At 48.8% G+C, this 23,644-nt stretch overlaps 1 protein-coding gene across 3 annotated transcripts; it reads right to left on the reverse strand.

Annotated features, from left to right (window-relative positions):
- Positions 1 to 2,670: 2,670 nt before the first annotated feature.
- On the reverse strand, positions 2,671 to 22,818 carry CTTNBP2NL (CTTNBP2 N-terminal like). Of its 3 annotated transcripts, XM_086862301.1 has the most exons (6): positions 22,765 to 22,814; positions 18,277 to 18,384; positions 9,854 to 10,002; positions 9,085 to 9,315; positions 7,324 to 7,431; positions 2,671 to 6,570 (listed from the first exon to the last, which is right to left on the reverse strand). In XM_086862301.1, exons 4-6 carry the CDS (start codon positions 9,250 to 9,252, stop codon positions 5,101 to 5,103), a joined length of 1,746 nt encoding a protein of 581 aa, XP_086718427.1. In that variant the 5' UTR covers positions 9,253 to 9,315; positions 9,854 to 10,002; positions 18,277 to 18,384; positions 22,765 to 22,814; the 3' UTR covers positions 2,671 to 5,100. The 3 variants fall into 3 exon arrangements, with proteins under 3 accessions (XP_086718427.1, XP_086718426.1, XP_086718425.1); XM_086862300.1 differs by lacking the exon at positions 9,854 to 10,002 and having other exon boundaries at positions 22,765 to 22,818; XM_086862299.1 differs by lacking the exon at positions 9,854 to 10,002 and having other exon boundaries at positions 22,671 to 22,808.
- Positions 22,819 to 23,644: the final 826 nt, after the last annotated feature.

Here is a 23,644-nt window from a genome sequence, read left to right on the forward strand (position 1 = left end):
TGATGGGGCCGGAGCCCCGGGGTTATCGGCAGCGGAACTCGCCGGGCAGGGACGCGGGGGAAGCAGAGCTCGGCCTCTTGGCATGTTTGCTCGTGCTAAAGCTGCAGCACGAAACCTTCTCACAACAGCACTCAGCGCTCGGAGCCTTCCTCGGCCGCTTGCACCGGCGGAAGGGAGAGCAGGGCTGGGCTGTGCAAACCAAGCGCGTCCGCAGGCACGGCGGGCACGATGCCCGGGGCTTCTGCCCAGGCTGAACACACGGCAAAGCACAAGAGCTTTCCCCGACACAAATGGAGGTGGCGGCACCTGGGGACAAGCAGCTCCCTGTGCCGGGGGAGTCCCGGGCTCGGAGGTACCGGGGCGGATCTCCCTCCGTGCGGGTCCGTGCCCGGGCAGCCCGGCGGCGGGGCCTCGCTTCCCGTCCCTGCTGCGGCCTCGCCCGGAGCGGCCCCGGCCCGTTCCCGTTCCCGTTCCCCTTCCCGTTCCCGTTCCCGTTCCCGTTCCCATCCCCGTTCCCGTTCCCTCTCCATTCCCGTTCCCTCTCCATTCCCATTCCCGTTCCCGTTCCCATTCCCGTTCCCATTCCCGTTCCCATTCCCATTCCCGTTCCCGTTCCCGTTCCCGTTCCCTCTCCATTCCCGTTCCCATTCCCATTCCCATTCCCATTCCCATTCCCATTCCCATTCCCGTTCCCGTTCCCGTTCCCCCTCCCGTTCTCTCTCCGTTCCCGTTCCCGGGCGCCGGGCGCCCTCCAGCGGCCGCGCTGCGCCGCGCAGCGGGCACGGATCGAGCCCTTCCCGGGATGAGCATCCCTGCCCGCCCCTGAGCTCCTCCTCCTTCTCCTAGGCTGCCTCCAGCTCTCCTGCCCGGCCCGGGGGCGCCGGGGGCACGGTGGGGGTCAGGGGGTGCAGCCCCGGCTCCGCCCGGGGGCAGAGGTGGCTCGGGACGACCACCCCGCACAGAGCCCTGTCCCCTGCACATCCCTGTCCCCTGCAGTGCCCTGTACCCCGCACACCCCTGTCCCCCGCACATCCCTGTCCCCCGCACACCCCTGTCCCCCGCACACCCCTGTCCCCTGCACATCCCTGTCCCCTGCAGTGCCCTGTCCCCTGCAGTGCCCTGTCCCCCGCACACCCCTGTCCCCCGCACATCCCTGTCCCCCGCACACCCCTGTCCCCCGCACACCCCTGTCCCCTGCACACCCCTGTCCCCTGCACAGCCCTGTCCCCTGCACATCCCTGTCCCCTGCAGTGCCCTGTCCCCTGCAGAGCCCTGTCCCCCGCACATCCCTGTCCCCTGCAGTGCCCTGTCCCCTGCACAGCCCTGTCCCCCGCACACCCCTGTCCCCTGCACAGAGCCCTGTCCCCTGCACACCCCTGTCCCCTGCACACCCCTGTCCCCCGCACACCCCTGTCCCCTGCACACCCCTGTCCCCTGCACACCCCTGTCCCCTGCACACACCCCTGTCCTCTGCACAGAGCCCTGTCCCCTGCACACCCCTGTCCCCTGCACACCCCTGTCCCCTGCACACCCCTGTCCCCTGCACACCCCTGTCCCCCGCACACCCCTGTCCCCTGCACACCCCTGTCCCCTGCACAGCCCTGTCCCCTGCACATCCCTGTCCCCTGCAGTGCCCTGTCCCCTGCAGAGCCCTGTCCCCCGCACACCCCTGTCCCCTGCACAGAGCCCTGTCCCCTGCACACCCCTGTCCCCTGCACAGCCCTGTCCCCTGCCCTGCGAGCGGGCACCGGGACACGGATCAGGGCTGCCTTCGGCTCTCGGGCTCCATGCTCACCCCGGCCGGGTCACACCGAGCGTGTCGGAGCCACCGGACGTGCTCAGCCCAGGGTTTGGCAGCATTCCTGGCTTGGGCAAGGACCTGCCACCGCCGCTGCTGTGAAGAGCCAGCAGGGCTGAGCCACAGCACCGGCTCGGCGGCTCTCGGCCGGCACCGGCACGACCCAGGGGATGTCATCGAGCCTGGAGAGACGAGCAAAGAGCTTCTCCCAGGCTGCTGCAAAAGCCGTTCAAGTGAAGCGATGCGAAGATGAAATCGGGTCTCTGTAAGGTGCGCTAGGGAGACTCGGGCGCTGCGGGCTCTGCCCTGCAGAAGGACAGCAGCCCCAGCTCCCCAGGCCACAGAGGGATGGCTCTGTGCACATGCTGCCTCCCAGACAGAGCAGCTTTTCCTGGAGCTAGGCTCTGTTCCCTGCTGTGTCCTGCCACATAATCGAGCTGCTCTCCTCGGCAGCAGAGGGAATTTCCCAAGGCCGCACATCCCGTTAGAGCCATCGGCAGGGGACCAGGGGACCGGGGATATAAAGTGTCATCCCTGCGGTATTGTGGCACTGTCAAAGAGGTGATCTAGGTAAATTGCTTCTACTTAAAAATACCAAAAAGCCAGAGCTGTCTGGAGCAGCCAGAGCTGAAGCACAGCTGGCCCAGGGCACCTCCCAACTTCCAGCAGCAGCAGGAATGGAGATGGAGGAGCAAAATGCTCTGGCTGCAGCAGCCAGCACTGCTCAGGATCCACTGTACTCCCAAGAATTTCACTTTCTTCTGACACTTCAGAGCTTCCATTAAAGCTCCAGGTGAGCACAGATGCCCAGATACCAGCAGCAGGACTGTTCCCTGCTGGCCAGCTCCAACTCCAAACATTTCCTTAAGCAATTTGCACATCTTAAAAATAAAATCCTTTATTGATAATATGAATGTTTAACATGTTTAATGCCATCAGCTATAAAAAATGATTAAAGACTTCAGCTTGGTACGTTTGGCTTTACAAATTTACAAGTGTTAATGAATTAATACTAGTGTTATATGTTTTGCACTTCATTATACTCCATTAGCCAGTGACAAACTCTGCAACAATGTCTGCTTAGGACACATGTGAGTTAGAGAAGAAATATTTAGTTGCTTCCACACAGAATCTACATCAACAGTTAAATACTAACTCTAAATGTCTTACTGAATTAGTTGGATCCACTTTAATCCCTTGTGCTTAGTTTCTTCCAGAAGTTAGTCTACTAGCAAAAATACATTCTTTTGCATACCCCTTCCCATATTATATTTTAGAAGAAACAGTACTCAGTGCATTTCCTATTAGACTTCATCATAGTATCTCTCTCTCTAGAACTATCGATAAAGAAAGGGGATAATACCAGTCAGATTAATGTAAAAGCAAAGAAACTCATTAAAGCAGTGTATACAAAAGCCTCATTTTTCAATCAGAAGGGATACCTGGGCCAAACTCCTTCTGCCCATCCATTTTTACATTTACACTCAGCAAGAGGAAAAAAATCTGCTGTGGACACTTAGCTGAAAAAGTAATAAATGTGCTTCCAAAAGAGTCACTGCCCATTTAGCTCTGGCTGCCTCTGTCCCTGCTGTTAACACGCACTGTTCCACTGGATTAGGAACAACAGCCATAATGTCACTCCCTAAAAGGCTTTCAAAAGGTCTGTGCAAACCTGTAAAGCCCTGCCACGGCTGCGTGGGGTCACTCCAACAACAGGAACCTCACAGAGCACTGACAGCTCTGCAGCCTGCCAGGACACAGGGATGTGTCTGGAGAAAATGGCCAGAGGAGAGGGTGTCTCTGGCACTGGGAGCTGAGCTCAGGACAAACCCCACTCTGCTGCTGCTGTGGGAACGTCCCAGCGCTGGGCAGCACCGAGCCCGCTCTCTAAATTTAGATCAGCTCACATCCAACACCCGAGATCATTAACTCGGGGTCGTGCTCCCAGCCTCTGCCACTGATCCTGATCCCAAACACTGTGTTTGTCCTGCATTTCCCAGCACACTGACTCACAAAACAACTCTGCTGGGCCCATTGGTCTTCTTGCAGCAAACATTTCTGCACAGGAATCAACTGCTTCTCCTGGGTACTTCTTCACACACATGATCTGCCTCCAACTTAGGCAATTCCTCACTGAGGAATTTTTTTAAATCTCAGTGAATTGCCATGTTTTCTTCCTATGAGGCAGAAGATCAAGAAGAGATCAGTATTTCCCTAATACACTGTGTAGGTGTGACATACTTACACAGATCTACATATTCAATTCCACAGCAGCAACGATTTGGTTCCATATTTGCAGCCAAGGAAAGCTAGCTAAAGCTAGTGGGTAAAATCCAGGTCAGCCAGACTTAACTGACAGAGATGAGGAACAAAATTATTGCTTTTGTTTAAAGTTGGAGACCCCACGTTACAGGTGTTACAAAAAACCTGTATTGTATGGATGAGTTACTTTTTCAAGTAATAGGGAGATCTTTGTCAAGTAACAGAAAGATCTCTTTCTCAGAAGTTCTACACACAACAGTAGAATTCTTGCAGAGCTTGAAAATTCCAGGTGATACACCAGAAACCAGAGTTCAGCCATTTAAAGCACACAGGCATCTTGGCAGGAAAGCAGAAAAACTGTATGGACAAGGAATACTGAGAGAGAAGGAATCTGGATGGTATCACAACTAAATCTTGCCCCAAGAAACTCCTGTGTGCTTCCTCGAATGGCTGGGAGCCATGTCCCGAAGGACGTAGCCTGGCTGGCTGCACCAGTCTGGGGTCACCTTGCAGAACTTGTAGCACATTTGCTAACTTATCTTAGCAAATGGTAAAAATTAAAAGGAAAACCAGTGTTGGTTTTAACATTCAGGACTCAGAAGAATTTGTTTCTGCAGCTAGATGTTCCCCTCCTCACCTTTTCCCGAGAATCACATTCATATTGCAGGCTTAGTTCAGGCACTTTTATAAAATGTTCATCTGGAGTAAAAAGTCTGCAAAAAATTATTTCTGCATAATTTAAAAGTAGCATTTCAGTCCCATTAGAGGTTGATAGGTCCCACCACATGATTATGGTTGTTATCTCTAATGATTTGACTGCTGCCAGGAGACATTTGGAGGCTACTGTATAGCTTTAGTTAAGGTTTCTTCATAAACAAAAATATTTTCCTACCTATTAAAAAGGAAAAAAAAAAATATACTAAATGCTTTATACAGACAGAATCTGCTACTATGGAAATAAATAACATGGAGTGGAAAAACAGTGTCTTAGCTCCAGGGTAAGCTAAGCTGTGGAATGTCACATTCCCATTTTCTGGAGACTAGCTGCTGCTTGGCAGGAGGATCTCCAGGTCTTTGCCATTTGACACGACAGTGCTGTTGGAGCAGCTGCTTGCCACGTCCATGGGGGCACCCAGGGAGGAGGCCTGGGAAGAGGTTTTGGTGAGCGGAGCAGCAGCAGCAGGTGACTGAGCGAGGCCAGGTTTCTTTGGAGGAATGGGTGGAGGGTTCCCTCTTTCTGCTCTAGGAATGGTTGGTGACTTAATTCCAGGAGACAAGGGGCTTAGCGGGCTGGAAACCTTGGCAGGGCTTGGGGAGTGCCCAGACTCGCTCTTGGGGCTGACAGCATTTGCCAGGTTTCGATAGTCCGTGCCAAAAGGGGAGCTGTTAGGGGAGACAGGCTTGATGGGACCCTGCTGGCTGGTGAACCTGGACAGCACCTGGGTGACCGTGTTGCGGGCCAGCTGCTTGGCAGCAGAGTTGTCGGCCAGGGTGGGGGACAGGTCCCGCGAGGGGGGGCTCTGCAGGCCGCTCGACTGATGCTCCTGCTCCGCCTGGGACTGGAACTTGTGCCGAGCCGCGTGGAAACGCTGGTTGATGCCCACCTGGTAGGAGGACTGGTAGCCAGGGCTGCTGGCAGAGGCTCCCACCAAGCGTTTAGCCAGCACCGGTGAGGAGCAGGGAGAAGGGGTCAGAGAGGAGGCAGCTGTGCTGCTGGGGGACAGGGACACCCCAGCAGAGGGGAGCTGGGACATCAGATGCACCGGTGACTCTGTTCTTACAGGAGAACTTCCATTCTCCACAGTGTTTTCCAGGGCTGCAGCAGATTTCTCCCTGTGCACTTGGCTCTCCGCAGCGTTTGTCTCCCCACCCATCTGCCCGTCCGTGTCACAGTGCCCGTTGGATTTTGCATAGGAATGAACAGGCGTGGAGGGGCTGGCAGACACGGGGTGAGCAGCTTTGCTGCTGCTGGCAGCGTTTGCTCGTCCTGCCTGCACACTCTCGGTCTGGCAGGACACAGACTTCACTGGGGGACTGTCAGTTGTGACCCCCCTGGACGTCACTGAGGGGCTGGGATGCACAGCCTCAGAGGGACTGTGCTCCTGGCAGGAAGCCTCCAGCTCTTTCAGGGCTTTCTTCAGACATTCCACCTCTTCTTTGAGTGCTTTTGTACGGTTTTCTTCTCTGTTAAGCTTAGCTTTCAGCTGTTCTCTTTCAATGTCAAACTCTGAGAGCTGCTTTTCTACTTGTGCTTCCATCTGCAAACCCCGCTTCTTCTTGGCTGCCAGCTCCTCTTCCAGTTTACTCACCTTACTCTTCTCCTTTTCCAATTTCAAGCTCAGTTCTGCTGTCTTCTGGCCCTCTTCAGCTGCTTTGGCAGTGGCTTTCTTGCACTCCACAACAAGCATGGAAGACAGTTGCTTGTGGCGTGCTCTTTCTTCCTCCAACTGGCTTGACAGCTTCTTCTGCTCTTTTTCAAACTTCTTCACTTGGGATTTTTCAAACTCCACCTGGAAGTTCAGAATAAAAAAGATTTTAAGGGGACCATAAAACCTCCTGAAAGTAAACAAAGGGCAACACCCCAAAAAGGAACAGGTTTACTGTCTATCTTGGAGAAATGACACAGTAAACAATGACAATGGCTAAGAAATGGGTTATTGCCCCAGAAATCTGCAAAACAGTCTGGAACAAGTCAGCTTGCACATAGTTACAATTATTACTGACTAGCAGTTTTATCCTGTATGAAATTCAATTGGCCTTTAGTGAGAGACACGCCGAGTCTGCCATGCAGACGGAACAAGCAAAGCTTCCTTCCAGCTCATTTACTACTTTGTCAGTTTGCCTTTTAAAGGCATTCAGGATTTAAAATGCTGATGTGTTATGTATGCTTAACAAAGGCTACAGCACTTGAGTAACAGAAAACAGTGGCTTAAATATTTATTAGCATCTCTGAACAACATCCCCAGGAGATCTTCTCAGTGACTTATTCTGAATTTTGAGTACTGCAGCATGCTACCAATTGTAAGTGCAGCCCTGTTCCTCAGAATTCCTCGGATTTCAGGCTGAAGTAAGATTTCAAAGCATTTGATTGCCTATTAATGCTTTTAGCACTGCTCAGCTACCAGAACACACTGAGAAATTTGAGGCTGTTTTTCATATCAAGATGACAGAAGCTAGGAATGCCTTACAGGGGGAGGCTCCTGCTACTCTTGCATCACATCCCTGCCGAGCTCCCGGGAGCCCGGGGCTCTGCGGGCTGGTACCTGCTGGGTGAGCCGCTCCCGCTCCTTCTCCAGCATGTAGGTGACATCGTCCCCCTCGGCTGTGTCCTGGGCGTGCCTCTGCCTCTCCTCCTCCAGGTCCAGGATCACCTGCCCAACAAACATCAGCCATTCAGCAAGGTCCAGCTGCCCGGCAGGCGGGGAGAGATCGCTCCGGAACGACACGGGAGAGCCACGGCAGCTTCAGACACCCGAGCCCAACTCAGGTTACAGAAAGCAGCCCTTGGACAGGTTCAATGTTTGTAACTATTGGTCACAGTGAGTCGGTTTGTGAAAGACATTAGGAAAAGCTCACGTTGGATCTGTGTGCATTTTATTATTAAATATCTAAATTGCAGGCTTTTCCCCCAGACTGTGCCATATCCTTGAGAGGTCCCTGTTACGAATGGTGCCCTCATTCCAGAACAGCTGGGGCTGGAAGGGATCTCTGGAGCTCATCCAGTCCAACCCCCTTGCCAAGGCCTTGTCCTGGAGTGGGCTGCACAGATCAGTCCAAGAGGGTTCTGAACACTGGCAGGGAAGGAGAATCCACAACCCCTCCACAGCCTGTTCCAGTGTTCTGTTACCCTCAAAGTAAGTCAGTTTTTCCTCATATTCAGCTGGAAATTCCTGTATTTCAGTTTGTGCCTCTTGTCCCTTGGAACTCAGAATTTCCTGGCAGGACCATCAATCCAAGGCCCAGCAGGAGCAGAGGTGCTGCATCCAGGAGACACAGGGCACTGACAACAGGACAGCCCCTGCTGTGGCTCCAGCAGCAATTCCCACACAGCCTTCTCCCCCTGCCTTACAGGGACTAGAGGACTCCAGTGTAAAGTTTATTTTAAAGAACATTAATTTGTTCTTCCACTTATGAACAAGATGAGCTCTTGAAGTGAAACTGTTTCCCACAAGGACCCAGTGAAGGAGCTCCTTCAGCTTTAACACTGAATTACATGAATAATTGAAATGCTATTAACTCAACAAAAAGCCAGAACACAAACTTCCCAAGAGGCTCTGCTGAGTCTCATCACCAAAACTGAGCTCTCCCAACACACACTCACCATGAATTTAGCAGCTCCTCAGTCTTCCTGAAATTTAAGCTTCCAAATAATGCTTAAATATCATCAAGTATACAGGAAGAATTCACAGAAGTAGACAGGAAAAGGTGAAAAAATATCTGATTTTACTGTATGACTTAGCTGGATATTTGGCTGGAAAGCAAAGCATGGCTTTGTTCTTACTTCTAGTGACTTCAATTTTTGTGGTAGTATGGTCTGACACAGGACCAAGCACTTTCCTGGTGTCAATATACATTAAATGTATGTCTGAAGAACAGTAGGTGCTTCATTAAAGAGGCCAAATGTCAAGAAAAATCCTTTTGGTCACTCCATACTTCCTTAGGGAAGCACAAGGAGGTGCCTTTCCCTGGCAGCAGCTCTTCAATAACCACAAAGAACAAGTCCCAGGCACAAGAGTGACAGGCCTGCTGAGAATTGTGTCTTCCAGAAACCATTTCTTGCATTTTGGGAAGCATTACACCTCCCAGCTGTAAGCTAGTTCCTTTTTGGTGTGTCCTGACAAAAACATCTTCTGTATAGAACTAATTAGCTCAGCAGCTGCATCATCTGGAGTGAGAAGTTTAAACAAAGGTGCAAAGTCCTTTCAGTTACCAAACCTCAGGGAACTTAAGTGGTTTTGCTGAAGTTAACATGTTATTAAAATGCAACTATAACTTCTGCACATCATAACTGAGGCAAAACCTACCTTTCTGTGTCTGCTTTCTGCAGCAGCTAGCTGGGATAACATTCTTTCCTGCATATTCTTGCAGTGTTTCATCACCACTTTCAAAATAGATAAAGGATTGGAGCATACTGGCTGCTTTTCACCATGATTCCCCTCTTTCAGGGTCTCAAAATCTCTCTGCAAAGCCATCAATGGATCACTGATGTTGTATTTCCCATAGCGTTCCTCGATGAACGTGTCCCTGTGCTGAGCCTGCAACACAAAAACAAATCTGCATTTTAATACACTTAAACCAGCTAGAGACAGGGCTTTGTAGTTAATGTTCCTTTTCCCCAGTTCTCCATTGAAAAAGAATTTAACACAGTCTCCTTCATATCCTGTTATCTGCTAGAAAGAGAGGAAATAAAGAAAAATCTTGTTTAAAAACACAGCAATATATTCAGTCTACAAACATCCTCATACCACAGCTACCTGCCATGGCCATGACTTACATTCCACAGCTGTGTGAAAGGAAAGAAGGTAAGTAGCAACTCTTGCTCAACAAAAGATTTAATCATTTATTGTCGCATCAGTGAAAGAAGCACTTGTGTGGTTTCCTTGACTGTGTCACCATCAAAGAATTTAATGTTGAGCAATTAAAGAGTTTCACTCTTGCAAGAGCCATAAATCTGTGAATTGTTAATAAAATCCTTAATGTTCTCATCCAGACTAAACAGAGTTTAGTTTCTCAAGGAGCAAGACAGGAATGATGAGGTTTCCTTTGGTGCTTGTAAGGATTAAGACAACTCACACGTACGAGGCTCTACATTTATAGGCTGGACTCGATGAGCTCAGAGGTCTCTTCCAACCCCAATCATTCCATGAATCAGCCATTCCATCTGGAAATGTGTTTGTTAGGATACCCATAGGCTTATCCTATTCAATGATGACTGTAAAGGTCTAGAAACAAAACAAAATCTCATAAACAGACAGATATGAAAGTATTATCTGCATGTTTACCACCGTGATAAGAAATCATGTGAAACCAAATATTTATGCAAGAAAAGACACAGGAGGAAAACCAGATCTGGATTCAAAAGAGCCTTCAGACATGTCTTGGCTCAAAGGAATATGATCACTGATTTCCAGTGCAGTGGCACTGGGCTGAACTCTGAGCATTTGTGAGAGCCTGAGGCAGCTTTTCATTCCCCTGAGTGTCACTGCCAGCACGACCCCTCGCCCAGCAGAGCTGATGCACCTGCCAAGAAATAACACCTGAATATGGAACTTCAGCTGGGTCCCTCTTGATTGGTGCTGTGCTGTGAGGACTGGTTATTGTGGCAGTCCACAGCTTTGCTTTTCTACAGCAGAAACAACTGCTCTGTTCTGTTCTATTCTGCTCTGCTCTGTTCTGCTCTGTTCTATTCTGTTCTACTCTGCACTAGTCTATTCTGCTCTGCTCTGTTCTATTCTGTTCTGCTCTGTTCTGTTCTATTCTGTTCTGCTCTGTTCTGCTCTGCTCTATTCTGCTCTGCTCTATTCTGTTCTATTCTGCTCTGTTCTGCTCTGCTCTGTTCTATTCTGTTCTGCTCTGTTCTGCTCTGCTCTATTCTGCTCTGCTCTGTTCTGCTCTGCTCTGTTCTGCTCTGCTCTATTCTGCTCTATTCTGCTCTGTTCTGCTCTGCTCTATTCTGTTCTGCTCTGTTCTGCTCTGTTCTATTCTGTTCTGCTCTGTTCTGCTCTGCTCTATTCTGTTCTATTCTGCTCTGCTCTGTTCTGCTCTGTTCTGCTGTTCAAGGCGCGTCCTCGGGGAGGCCACAAGGAAATATGGGGGCTGCTCCTTGGCACGAGTCACCCACACCACTGAAATGCAAGAGTGAGCTCTGGGACCTTTATCAAAGTGTGTTTAATTTAGAACAGACTTCAGAACAGAGTGTGTGACCTACGGAAGGGTTCTGACCCTAAATGCACTTTTCCTGCCAGAGCACACACGCGACACATTTTTAGCTTGAGCAACTGCTCCCAAGGAACGCAGTCTGCACCTTCTCAGGTGTGCTTCACTCTGCTGCTCCCAGCAGAAGCCGTTCCAAGCCAAGCCCAGCAGCTCTCTGGAGCTGGTGGAGGGCTCTGAACGTGAGTCCCTCACAAGCCCAACTCTGCTGATGCTGGGAATGGCATTCAGCTGCACAAAGCTCCCTGCTTTGAATGCAGAGCCAGCCCGTGCCAGCCTCGCTGAGCACTCCCCAGAAACCCTTTCAGAGAACAGGAATGGCAAACTGTCACCCATTGCTTCTGGGATTGCACAAGGACATCATTCAGGCAGGAAAGACAGCCTGACTCAAATGAAAAGACAGCTCAGAAGCCAGTACTTCTTGGAATGTCTTTTGTGATGTCCCAGTATCAAAACCACAAATGCTTCACACAAGAGCAGGAGTGACAGAATTGTGGAACATCCCCACACAGTAAAGTAATAAAACTTGGTGTTTCTCAAAGAGCTGCTGAGATTTGCTAGTCCCACCTGCATTCTGAAATGCAGCCATGTCATTAACATGAAATAAACTAAAAAAAAATTAGAAGGAAAAGCATTGGCATTACCTTGACAAGAGGCATAAAAAACCCAACCCAAAATATCTTCTCCACAACCAAATTAGAGACATCTGTCCTGTGATTCCAGTTTGGAGCTGGATTTTAACCCTGCAGTAAACAAACACGGAGGAACAGCGCACACTTACAGACACCCCTCCCTCTCTATCAGCAATATCCATCAGGAACTGTGGATACCTTTGATCAGAGCTTCAGATATTGTTCTAACTTTACACAATAATAAAAAGGAGAGGAAGGAAAAGATCAGCCCTGGAAATGGGAGAGCAGCCCTGGTTTAATGAATCACAGGAAAGACTACAGGTTTGGCTTTTGGCTTTTTTTTTTCTTTTTTTGGGAACAGGGAATCTTCTGTTTTTCTGAAGTATTTATAAAAATGACTCAATGAAAGCTTCATGTAAGTGTGGAGGGAATTTTTAAGTGAGTCAAGCATTAATAAGTCTGTAAATATGAGCTGGGATCTCCATCCAGCTGGCCTTACTGCTTTGACAAATGAGTTAATCCCAGCTCACCCCAGTGCTGGCCATTCTACACAGAAACATGGGAGACCCTTCAGAGGGGCACCAGAGCTTCAGCTGTGTGAACACACCTTGTCTTTACAACCAAATAACAGCTCCCAAAACTGAGATGAAGGTGATTTTTGCAATGCTGAAGGTGTAACAAAAGCCATGTTTTCCTCTGCTCCTCACAGCACAGGGCTCTGAACTCTGCTGAATTCAGTGGGGTTGGTTTATTTCCTGTTTGGGAAAGAACAAGAAGTTCTTCCTTGCTACTTTGAGCAATTAAGTATTTTCCTGAACTAGCATGACAAACAGATGAGACTATCATAACATTAAGAGCTTTCTCAAGTCCAACTAATCTTCTTTAGTAGCCAGCAGAGCATAAACATTTAATTAAAGTTGTCTAGACTAGAAAAAGCCTTAACCAGGTCCTACACTGACCACACCACGCTTGCAACAACAATCCCAGTGCTTTGGTGGCCACTGTGCACTTGGAAATGCAAATTGGGATTTTCCAGCCTGTGACACCTCTGTGCTCCAGGTCCCACAGAGCAGCCACCTGGCTCTCCTCCACCACTGAGGGAAATGAAGTCACAGTGCCACAATCTCCAGGGGTCATTTTATACAGGTGTGGAAGTGTCACAGACAGTGACACCTGCCATGGCTTGTGCTCCTCCCTGAGACAGCTCTGCAACTCCTCTGCCACTGGAGAGCACGTCCAACCACCTCCAACACTTCTGATCCTGTCCTGTCTGAACTGGATTATACCTTAAATACAGTTGTTCAACTTTCAGAACGGAAGGAACTTGATGATGGAAGAGAAACACAATTAGTGAGCCCAAAGTGAAAAAAAACAACCTAGATCTCAGATCCCAGCACAGAAAACACAAATCCACAGAAAATCAAGCTTCAATAAAAATGAAAAAAGGTTACAAAATGCAGTGTTAGTTAAGGAGTGGAAAATTTCATCTGAACACCAGAGATCACACACACACCTCCAACATCAGCAAAGGTGCTTTGAAAGAAGATGAAACTCTGTGCAGTTATATCTTCTAATTTAATAACTCCACCTCTATCATCTCAAACGTGCAAAACTCTCAATTTCCCACAAAAATACTCAACTTCCAGAAGGTCCAATGGACCACTGCTAGTTTGTTTGGGAAGAGATAATTCTGATTTTATGGGGCAAAAGCAGGATCTGACCCAACTGAGAAGATGTTTCCTGTGCAGGCAGGCAAAGCAAAGGCTTTGCTTTGTTAGGAAAAAGCTGCTGTTTCCTCTTGGGATTTCTAGGCTGTTTTGGGATGAATGTTTCTCATAACCTATTTTTGTATTTTTCTTTTTTTTAATAAAACATTTCCTTCTACTGAAACCTTGTTTATGTGACAGAATAATCTCTGTCTTTTCAGTAATCTTTACAACTTGTTTTACTGGAACATCAAACAGGGAATTTCCAAGACCTATTTCGAGTGTTTTTTGGACATCAGGTAGAGCATTTCTCTTCCCTGTAATTTCACAGTTAAGGTTTTAACCCTGGTACAAGACAAACACACTCTTAATTAACTATAGCTACTGAGTTTGCAGTTCTCCAGTAATAATTTGCACAGAAGTTCCTCCTTCATGTAGCAGAGAGTGGAATAAGCTTTAAATAGCTCCTTACTGCCTTGAACTTCCTTATTAGCTTCTCTCCCCAGAGACAGAAGTTGGGAATAAAGACAGGCTGAGATCACAGCAAGCACTGACAGAGAAGGGAAATGGGGGTGGGGACCATTTGCTTTGCCCAAAAATAAATGTCAAAATGCTGGAGTGGGGTTTCCAGTGTTGCACTAGCTCGAGTTCTGCAGCAGTGCCAGGCACAGAGCCACAAGTAAAATGTTCAAATGCAGCATCTGTCTTAATTTCCATCACATACCAAGTGAGCAGAGCTGATAAATGAGAGCTTCCCACATTTGCCCAAGTCAGACCTGTTACAAGCTTTGAAAAGCAGAAGAAGTTCTCAGGAAATGTCAAGCAGCACAAAATTGCAAGTTCCTTCCCTGGAAGCTTGTGGGGAAAGGCTGGCTGTGCCTGGCTCCTGGTGCAGGGACTGCACCTTGCTCAGGAGCTGCTCTTTGCTCACCCCAAAACCAGGGGTCCCAGAGAGCTGAAATGCAGAGCAGGAGCCCTTCCAGCAGGGAAGCCATTCCCAGCCCTCTGCTCCTGCTCTGCACACACCTGGGGACTGGGAAGGTGAGGACAGGCAGGTTTTGAAAGATACTGGCAAGCAGGGCTTAGTTCTTTAGTGCAAGAACTAAACAAAAAAATTCCCCAAGCTTGCAAGAAAAGGAATGCCTGCATTCCAGCAGACTGCACCCACGGGAACACTGCTCCATGGAAGCTGCTTTCTAAGTGATGCATAAGCCCAATTTGCCCCATCTGTGAAAGATTTAACAGCAGGAAGGTTTTGCATTACTGAACTTTTCTTTTTATTTAAACAAGAGGTAGACTTAAGTTTTTGAAACTGCACTGTAAATTTCTAAATCCACTAACAAACAACACCTAGTTTTGTACTAATACTGCTTTATAGTGAATCACTGAATTCAGAAGCCAAGAGATGAATACCAGCTCCCAGTCATTAACACAGAATAATTTCTATTCCAGTGTAAATTGCCCCAGGCCTTATTAACATAAAAGAATAAGCCAGAAAGCTGTTTCCTGTTTTCTAAAAGTAAACAGAACTTCAGTTCTAATGCATGGAAAACTCTCTTTAAAAGAACAGGGGGGGAAGGAACAAAGTGCTCTAACACAGCAATAGAGATCCATTTAAAAATGGAATTGTTTCCAGTTGTGGTGTGTTATTTCAGAAGGCAAACCTGTGGCTCATGCAATCCTTCCTACACAGCACTAAGAGTCTAACTCGCAGGATTATGCAACTCTCTGACAGCATCTGGGTTTTTTGGATGATATAAACACAATTAAAACTACAGGAAAAGGAGCACAATAAGAAGTGAGCTTTAAAATCTGCTCCAAGGAGAACATTGAGATTTATGTAGTGGACAGGAAGCTACTTTCAGGCAAAAAAAAAAACCAAAACAGAAACACAACACTTTTGTTTTGTTTTTGTTTTTCTAAAGAGGTTTTAAAACAGAGGAAGCAAACTGAAGCACTGGGAAAGAATATTTTGAATACAGTCAGTTTGTCAGACAGCAAGGAAGAAAGGGTAAGATTTGGGGAGATGGGGGTGAAGAGAGGGAGAAAAAAGAAGGGAGTTCAACAAGCAGTGTTTGGAACACCCGGCTCTGCAGCTTGATTTTGACACAGAGAGAAACGGGGCCAGTGCCAGCCAACAAGTGCCTGATACCATGAGGGAGAAGAAAACTATTTTAAGCTTTGTCATCTGCATGCATGGATTCTCTCTGCTAAATGCCAGATGCAAAATGTTTGTCTCTAAGTGTGCAGAAATATCAATTATTGCAGACTGTACTACAAGCAGATGACATGTTTACAAATTAAGGTTCTCTTCCTCTGCAAGTGCCTGTCCTTTTCTATAATGTACCAAAGGATTTGACTCCGAAACCAGAGCTCAGAATCATTTAAATCTTGAAGAAGAGGTAAAATTAGCCCATGAAGGGAAATGTGCTTTTGTTACTGTGTGGGAAGCAAACAGGCAGATAAAATTCTGATTTTCAACCACTGACATCTACAGTGTTTAACACAACTGCTGGAGAAAATCACTGCTGTGGTTCAGGGTTATGCAATCCCCTAAGAAAGTGCAGAGGATTGAACTCCACCTGCTCCCAAGATATACCCGCATTTAACATAAAACTACGACTGTTCCAAAGAAAGCCAGCAGCTGAGGCAGGACACAGTGCTGGGAACACACAGAGGAACTGAGAGAGCTGTGAGACCACGTCAGACAGTTCCTCTGTGTGTGGGACAACCAGCTCTCCCCAGCCCCTCTCCGTGGGGATTATAACTCAATTTCTCCAATATATGCAAGTCAAACTAAATGCTCTCGAGAGTGCAAATCTTTAATTCAGTTTTAGAAGTTGTTTTTTCTTCAGGGCAGCACTTTCGTGGATCAAACTGTGAGTAAACAGACTAGCAAGGTTTCCTTTAATTAGTCACACACAAAGTCTTTCAGCCAGCGAGGCACGGTAAAGCTGTTACCACAGTTACTATCAGCAAACAATGAGAAAAACAGTGTCAGGCCAGAATTTCTCAAGCTGTATATTCCAAATAAATGGACAAAGCAAAGCTGGAAGTTGTGTGCAGCTGAACCTTTGCCCAGGCACCAGATGAAGCAGTTACACGACTTTTCCTTCCACGCATTGAAAGGGCAGCAGGAAGGCAGGCCTGGGCTGCAGCATCGCTGAGGACGAGCTGCTGGAGCTGAAGAGCAGCACAGCTGGACACCCACAATGCTGACACTGCTGCAGGCACAGCCAGGGGTGCCACTTCTTCCCTGAGATCACTCTCAGGAGGCAGCTTGGATTTGAAGCTTTCACTGCCCTTTCCCACCACCTCCAGCTCTCCTCCCAATCCCGAGATGAAACACTACAGCATATCCCTGACAGAGCAAGGGGAAAACAGCCCCAACCTCTGATTAGTTCTGTATTTTATATTCCATAATTATCAAGCATAGGTTACAATTTAATTTAATTTCTTCTCAGTTATGAGTCCTTGACAAATTATGTCAAAGGGTATTCTTACTGTATTAATCTCCTCACACAAGAGGGGACTGCAGGTTAAATTTCAACAGGAAAGGAAATTGCTTTACACTACTGGAAGGTAGGCAAAAAAAAGCCTCTGGAATGGAGCTGCTACATTTCTTCCCATCTGTCTCTGTGCTCCACTGTACACATTTCACTCTGAAACACTGAAGGGAGGCTTCTTTTGGTAACACATTCTGACCACACACAGTGAAAAAATGGATCTCAGGACAGAGCAGACACCTGCAAGTGTGTTTCAAAACAGAAAACAAACCTTCCACCTGATCAATAGCTTTGAGAGGGTAACAATATCCCTCCAAAATAAAAGGATTATCTAAATGCAAAAGCAACTAAGAACAGTAAGCATCGTGACTGTTCTGGAGAAGGGTTTGCCTCTGCTCCCCTAAAAGATGTTTGCAATCCAGCTGGAGAAGCTTTTGCTGGAAAAGCAAAGCCCTGCAGCTCTCAGGCCTGCAAGCTGCCATTCCTCTTTTGAAATAGCTGCAAGTTTTATACATTATGAGCAGTGACAGGTCAGCTTGAAAAAGCCTTCAAGACTCGAACTTGACACAACTAATTTCTTCCCAAACTGACCGCTGCCATCAGTTATACCACTGGTTTTTCCACTTTACTGAGGCTGTGCCAAGCAGGTATCCTTCAAAGAGCAGCAGAATTACACATGGACAGTGTAATTTTTAAAATGATTTCCAGGCTCAATATTAACACAGCAAACTGTGCACTCCCCAGCCCAGGTCAGCAGCAGCCAGCTTTCCTGCACCTGCAAGAAGAGGCTCCAGCACCATCCCTGCCTCATGCCATCACATGCTCCCCCAGCACCACGGCCTCAGCTGCACTGCCATGGGCTGAAACTGGCTTTTTGGAGCAGTTTTAGCTGGCATTTGCCTCACTGGAAGGTTACACTAATGCTCATGCCAGCAAAGGGAAAGAATAAGTAGCTGAGCACTCAGGGCTGCTGCTCTCAGCAGTGCCAGCTTATGGTGGCTTAGCCAGCACAAAGCCACGGGTGCTTTTGACTTAGTGTGACGTTGCTGCCACTAAAAGACTAATCTGTGATCCCTCTTGGAGAGACGAGTTCCTGCTTTAAGTAGCCCTCCTTGCTACAGGAGAGAAAAACCTACAAAGGAATTCTGGTAAACCTTTTACAGAGCAGAAACACATGGTTCTTCATCAGAAAGGGTGAAAGCACACACAAAACACTGTATTTCAATACCAAAATGCTTCTTGCAGCCAGCTTCCAACAATGAATTCCAGGACAGAAATTATATACAGCATTTACTGTGTAATCCTGCTGATATTAAAATGGGATTCTGAAGCAGTAATAAATCTTTACCTCTGAACTTCACTTTAAATACAAGCACTCTGCAGAACTTACAGCAGTACTGTTGTCATGTTTGTTTCTTATCCTGGTACTTAAAACCTACCTTTAAAGCCTCTATGACAAGATCTCTTGCTTCTAATTCTCCCTCAAGAATGCTAAACAGCGTCAGCAGTTCTGGTTTGCTGAGTTTTTCCAGATTCATCCTGAAAACCTGAAAAATAATGGATCCTAGTTTAGTAGGTATTTCTTTGGACATAAAAATCAGTATTCAAAGCTCTGACATACAATCTCCATTTAACTTCAGCTCCCAGTTTTTTGGATTGCAAATTGCCCTGAGGGGGGATAATTTTCTCTCCAGCTTCCCAGACCAGTTGTAGGAGATGCATTTGTCACCTTGTCCCAAGGGACAGGAACATATGCACACCCAGATGGTGATGGCAGAATGTGCAGGCTAACAGCACCGGACAATATTCACCAAGAAGAAGCCAAAGTTCACAGGAGAGGGGAAAAATATGGATATTTAGAAGTCATATTGATTACATATCTGCCTCACACAGCTGCAAACATCACTGAGGAGCTGTGATGAACGAAGGCCAAACTGGGCCACCCACACGAGCTCAGCTGTGCTGGGAGTGCTGCAGTGCTGGGATACAATTCCTGGGAATGCCATTATCCCACTGATGGAACAGGCCCAAAGCACTTCACAAACATCAATGCCACAGAAAATACACACTTCATTACTATTCTTTCAAACTGTTTCAATATCAGCATCATTTATTAAATATAATTTTACTGCCTACAAAAGAGATCCATCATCTGAACTGCACATACAGAAGCTTTATATTCCCTTGCATTTTTGCTGATACAATTAATGTATCAGCATGTCCAGTAATAAGCCTTTTTATTACATTATTTTGTTAAAAATGGAAATAAATTCAGACCGAATCCTTGTCTCTGATGCAAATATACCCACTGATACAGTCTTGTGCTCTGCACAACCATCAAATACACTTTTCTGAGTCCAAGTTGTGTCCATCTTTCACCACACTTTGTGTCAAGCAGAAAACGCTGCAGCATGAAGAAGCTGCTCAGAGATAACAAACTCCAGTGGCAAGTGATAAAGGGTTAAATCAGCCCCTACTGGAGATGTCTATCCAGCTAAAACATTCAGCTGAAGTCTAGTTTGTCTAAAGTCACTGCTTCTTTACAACTGATTTGCATAACTGTGCCTTGGAGAGTTATACACAAAAGCAAGTTCTGTCTTGTTTGTGCCAGAGCAGCTTTCCAGTCACTGGGAACAGAAAGTTCTGTAGTCTTCATACAGCACATCAGAAATCTCAGATTTCTCTGCTAAGCAGGGAAGTGTCTCATCACACACTCAGGTCCCTGCCTCACACAGTGTTTTACATGGAATTCCATAAAGCAGCAATGTTTCTTTCAGGCTCCCCTGGCTCCCCCTCCTGCTGGCATGGGCTGCTCAAGGAAACACCAGTGGGAGTGACCACGACTGGCTGCTCCAAACCCAACCTGAACTGGACACCACAGATCTGTCAGCACTGCATTTCTGTTTCCTACTGCAGATCCATTCACATATTCAAGAGGAAAATCCACAAGTGGAACGTTTGGGAAATCTGTTCATATTTGTCACCGTGTCAAAAAGCCCTGATCAAGATTTGACACAAAGGCATCATTTAGAAACTCACTGTATCGACTAAAATCTTAGAACAAAGTGCATCATACATTTCTGTTATGCATAATATAACAGGACAGTAAGTGTTGAACATGGACTTTCAACATGACTGCATCCATGCTTTTCCCTTAAAATGAGATGATGTGGAAACGTGCAGCTGCATCTCCCCAAGAGCTACCAAACAGCTCAGTCTGATAGCAAGGACAGCTACCAGCTGCAGTTTGGGATTTTAAAGCTATTAGTCAGGGCAGCAATAATTTCTACTCTATATTCTAACTACTCCCATTGTGACTCGTACTTCCCAGTGTTATAGGAATAAGCCATGCTATTCTTACCACGCCTCTGTGGTCTTTAATGCACTTAATAACACAAACAAGCCCTGTCCTAAAATATACACGTAAAAACACTTGAGGGAAATAAAGAGCAGGAGCCAGTTTGCACAGCAATCATTTATCCAACAACAAGAGGTAACATTAAAGGTACATAGGTGGTACAGATTTACCTTCCTCATGTGCAACCTGCTGCAAGAGAAGATCTCTCCCTGCTTTGTTTGCACCAGTTACTCCACACTGCTGAGGGAACAGACTGGGAGCAGATGCATCAAAGTCACTGCTCCAAAAAGCCCACCAAAATGTACCTGTATTCCCCAGAGATCTGCAGGGAACTTTTGAGCACCCCAGGCAGATGTGTGTTATGCCGAACAGATAACAATCCCAAGCATTCCCTTTAAGGGACTCTCTGCACTTGGGAGATGAAAACTGGGAGGAAAAAGAAGCCAAATTCATTTGATGTTATTATTTTACAGGAATAGGAAGCATCTCTGGATCAAAGAGACAATAAGCATGTATTTGAGCTCCTTTTCCCCTATCCAAATCCATTCCCAGCCCTCCAGGCTCCTGAGCCGACCTTTCCAGGGCTGTTTCCAAGCTACACATCTCCATGCCTTCTCTCAGCCCACTTTTTATTAAAAGATCACACCAACTCTATTAAATTACCCAGTTCTCCCCCTTGCAAACAGTCCCATTCTACCAAAGGGATCTGGGCTCTTCTGCTGAGGAACCTGACCCTGTTTCCAGACCTATAACCAAGAGACAGAAACAAGACCCAGCAATTCCCAGGGCACTTTACCCCTTTTACATCCAGGGAAATACACTGAGCACACTCACACAGATCACAAACCACAAAGACCCTGTTGTTTAGTCTGATGGTATAAATATTTTCCCCAAGTCTGAGATACACCACCATTTTTGGACAATAAGCCAGAGTATAGAGCATAAACAAAGAAAATCACTTTCTGCTTGCTTAAAGGTGAGCTTCCAGCTAAGGACTGGAGTCTCCTCAGCAGACCCATACCCACACCCCAAGGAGATAAAACTTCTCTAAGGAAGTTATTTCCCAGTATTTAACTGGAAATAACCATCAAGAGCAGTTTAAGTGTAGGTAGAACCATGCAGCCAGCAGACCAGGGGGAGTTATCTCTGGCATGTGCCACTTGAGGAACACAACAGATAAGCTTGCAGCCCATGGCAGCTCCTCCACACCCTCAATCAGGGCGTGATGATTATGAAACCATGCCAGGTTACATTTCACTGGTCACACTCACAGGGGCACAAACCGACTGAAAGAATGCTGCCAGCACAGGAGAACCTCACCCACCCAGGGCAGCGAGCCTTGGAGTCAGGGGCAGGAGCCAAAGAGGAGCTGAAGGCACAGCCTGAGGCATGGGGAGCGCAGCTTGTCAAGCTTCAAGAAGCTTCAAGATCCTCTGCAAGCCCCTGGCTCAAAACTCTTCTACTTTTTATAAAAAACCATCATGAGGAACAAAGCTTGCTGTTCCTGCTTCCTCTGAAAGAGGGTATTTCCTAAACCTACACCAATGCAACAATGGCCCTATGACAATCATCCTGAATCAGCCCCATTTTCTTTCCTGTGTTCCTGAAGAGGACCTGGTGTTTTCCAGGAGCCAGCACGGGCAGTCGTGTAATCGCAATCACGGGAGAACCGAAATGACCAGTTTGAGAAGTCCTGACAGACGAGTTCCCAAAGCTGTTCCTGCGTGTATCGGGTGGTGTTTGAGTTCTTTCACTAATTACATATGTTTATGTAATGAAAACCAGCTAACATACACTTAATAATTGTGTATCCACAATGCCACCTGGCACTGCATCAGAACTGCGGAGAACTAGGTTAAAATCAGAAGTGTTTCTATCTCCTTCACCTTTGTATCTCAGCCCTAAAGAAGAAAGGGCATTACCCACAAAAAACCCCAAGACATCTTCACGCCATTAGTTTTTGGAGTAATACTCAGAAGAGAGCAAATTAGCAGAATTCTGAGCATGGATTTTGTGGGGGTTCTTGAAGCAGCAACTGGAGCTCCTTGAGAGCGAAGGGAAAGCATCGCTGGCTGCTCTGACCTTCAGCCTCGCCCCTCCTGGCAGCCGCTCGCTGCTGACCCTGCCCGGGACGGGCGAGCACGGCGGGTCAGCCCGGGACACGGCCGGTGCCGGTGTCGGGGCCGGGCTCGGCGGCTCCCGAGCGGCACCGGCCCGAAACAACCGCGGCGAACAAAGGGAAAGGGCGCAGCGGAGCCCGCGGGGAGCAACAACCGGCTCCACCGGGCCCGGCTGCACCGCGCAGATCCCGGTAACGCCCCCCGGCCTCCGCGCCCCCCGCTCGCCGCCGATCTCACCCCTCCCCGCCGCCTGCGGCCGCCCTAGTCCCGACTGCAGCCGCCCCCGCCCGCAGCGGGGCTCGGCCCCGCCGCCGCCCCTCTCAGCCCCCACGGGCCGGGCCGCTCCGCTCCGCACCTGCCTCTGCCCGCCCGCAGGGGCAGCGCCGCGCCAGGACGGGCCGGAGCGCGCCGGGCCGGAGCGAGCCGAGAGCGGGACCCGCCGCACCGACCTGCCCTGCCCCGCGCCGCCGCCGCCGCCTCCGCCGCTCCGCTCCCCATCGGCCGCCCCGCCCCGCCCCGCCCGCTGACCGACAGCGCGTCCGCCAATCAGCGCCGCCGCGGCCGCGGCCGCGGCCCACTCAGCATCAGAGGGGGCGGGACGGGGGCGGGCACAGCCAATGAGGCGGCGCGGGGGGCCGGGCCGCGGTGAAAATCCCTTTTGTTCGCGGCGGAGCGAGCGGGCGGCGGTGATTGGTGCGTCACTTCCGGCGGGGCGGGGCCGAGGCACCGCCCGGGCCGCCGCCCCCGGCCCCTGCCTGTGTCCCGATCCCAGGGCCGGTCCCGGTCCCGGTCCCGGTGCTGGCGGAGCCTGGGGCAGCTGAATGCCCGTGGCGGCCGTGCCAGAGCTGCGCCCTCACAGCGGATCTGAGCCCTGGCCCTCAGTCACCCGGGCCCTCAGTCACCCGAGCCCTCACTCACCCGAGCCCTCACTCACCCGAGCCCTCACTCACCCGAGCCCTCACTCACCCGAGCCCTCACTCACCTGAGCTCTCACTCACCCGGGCCGGCCCTCGGCGTGGCTCAGCCCTCACTGCCGGGCTCAGCCCTCACTGCCGGGCTCAGCCCTCACTGCCGGGCTCAGACCTCACTGCCGGGCTCAGCCCTCACTGCCGGGCTCAGCTTCCCTCTGATGAGGGTTCCCAGGGGCCGAGCAACAGGGGCTGTACAAAAATCAGCATTTCGGTTTATCCACCTGCTGTCGGCTGAGGAGAGAGTGCTGCACATGCTGGAGAGGGCGGCCGGAGTGCACGCTGCCCGTGGGTGCCTCAGCCATGGGCTCACACACGGGCCACTGTTGAGGGCAGCAGGTTTTTGCTGCCGGAGCTGCTT

Source organism: Cyanistes caeruleus, chromosome 24 (genome assembly GCF_971803275.1).
Source record: "Cyanistes caeruleus chromosome 24, bCyaCae1.hap1.1, whole genome shotgun sequence".
Lineage (NCBI taxonomy): Eukaryota > Metazoa > Chordata > Aves > Passeriformes > Paridae > Cyanistes > Cyanistes caeruleus.

What these genes read in the sequence shown, in the direction of transcription:
- CTTNBP2NL (XM_086862300.1), bottom strand. Translation starts at nt 18,375, where the DNA reads ATGAATCTGGAAAAACTCAGCAAACCAGAACTGCTGACGCTGTTTAGC. An exon ending in CAGAAAGCAGACACAGAAAG is followed by an intron (nt 7,432 to 9,084) that starts GTAGGTTTTGCC and finishes TTTGTTGGGCAG; the next exon opens with GTGATCCTGGACCTGGAGGA. An exon ending in GGGAGCGGCTCACCCAGCAG is followed by an intron (nt 6,571 to 7,323) that starts GTACCAGCCCGC and finishes CTGAACTTCCAG; the next exon opens with GTGGAGTTTGAAAAATCCCA.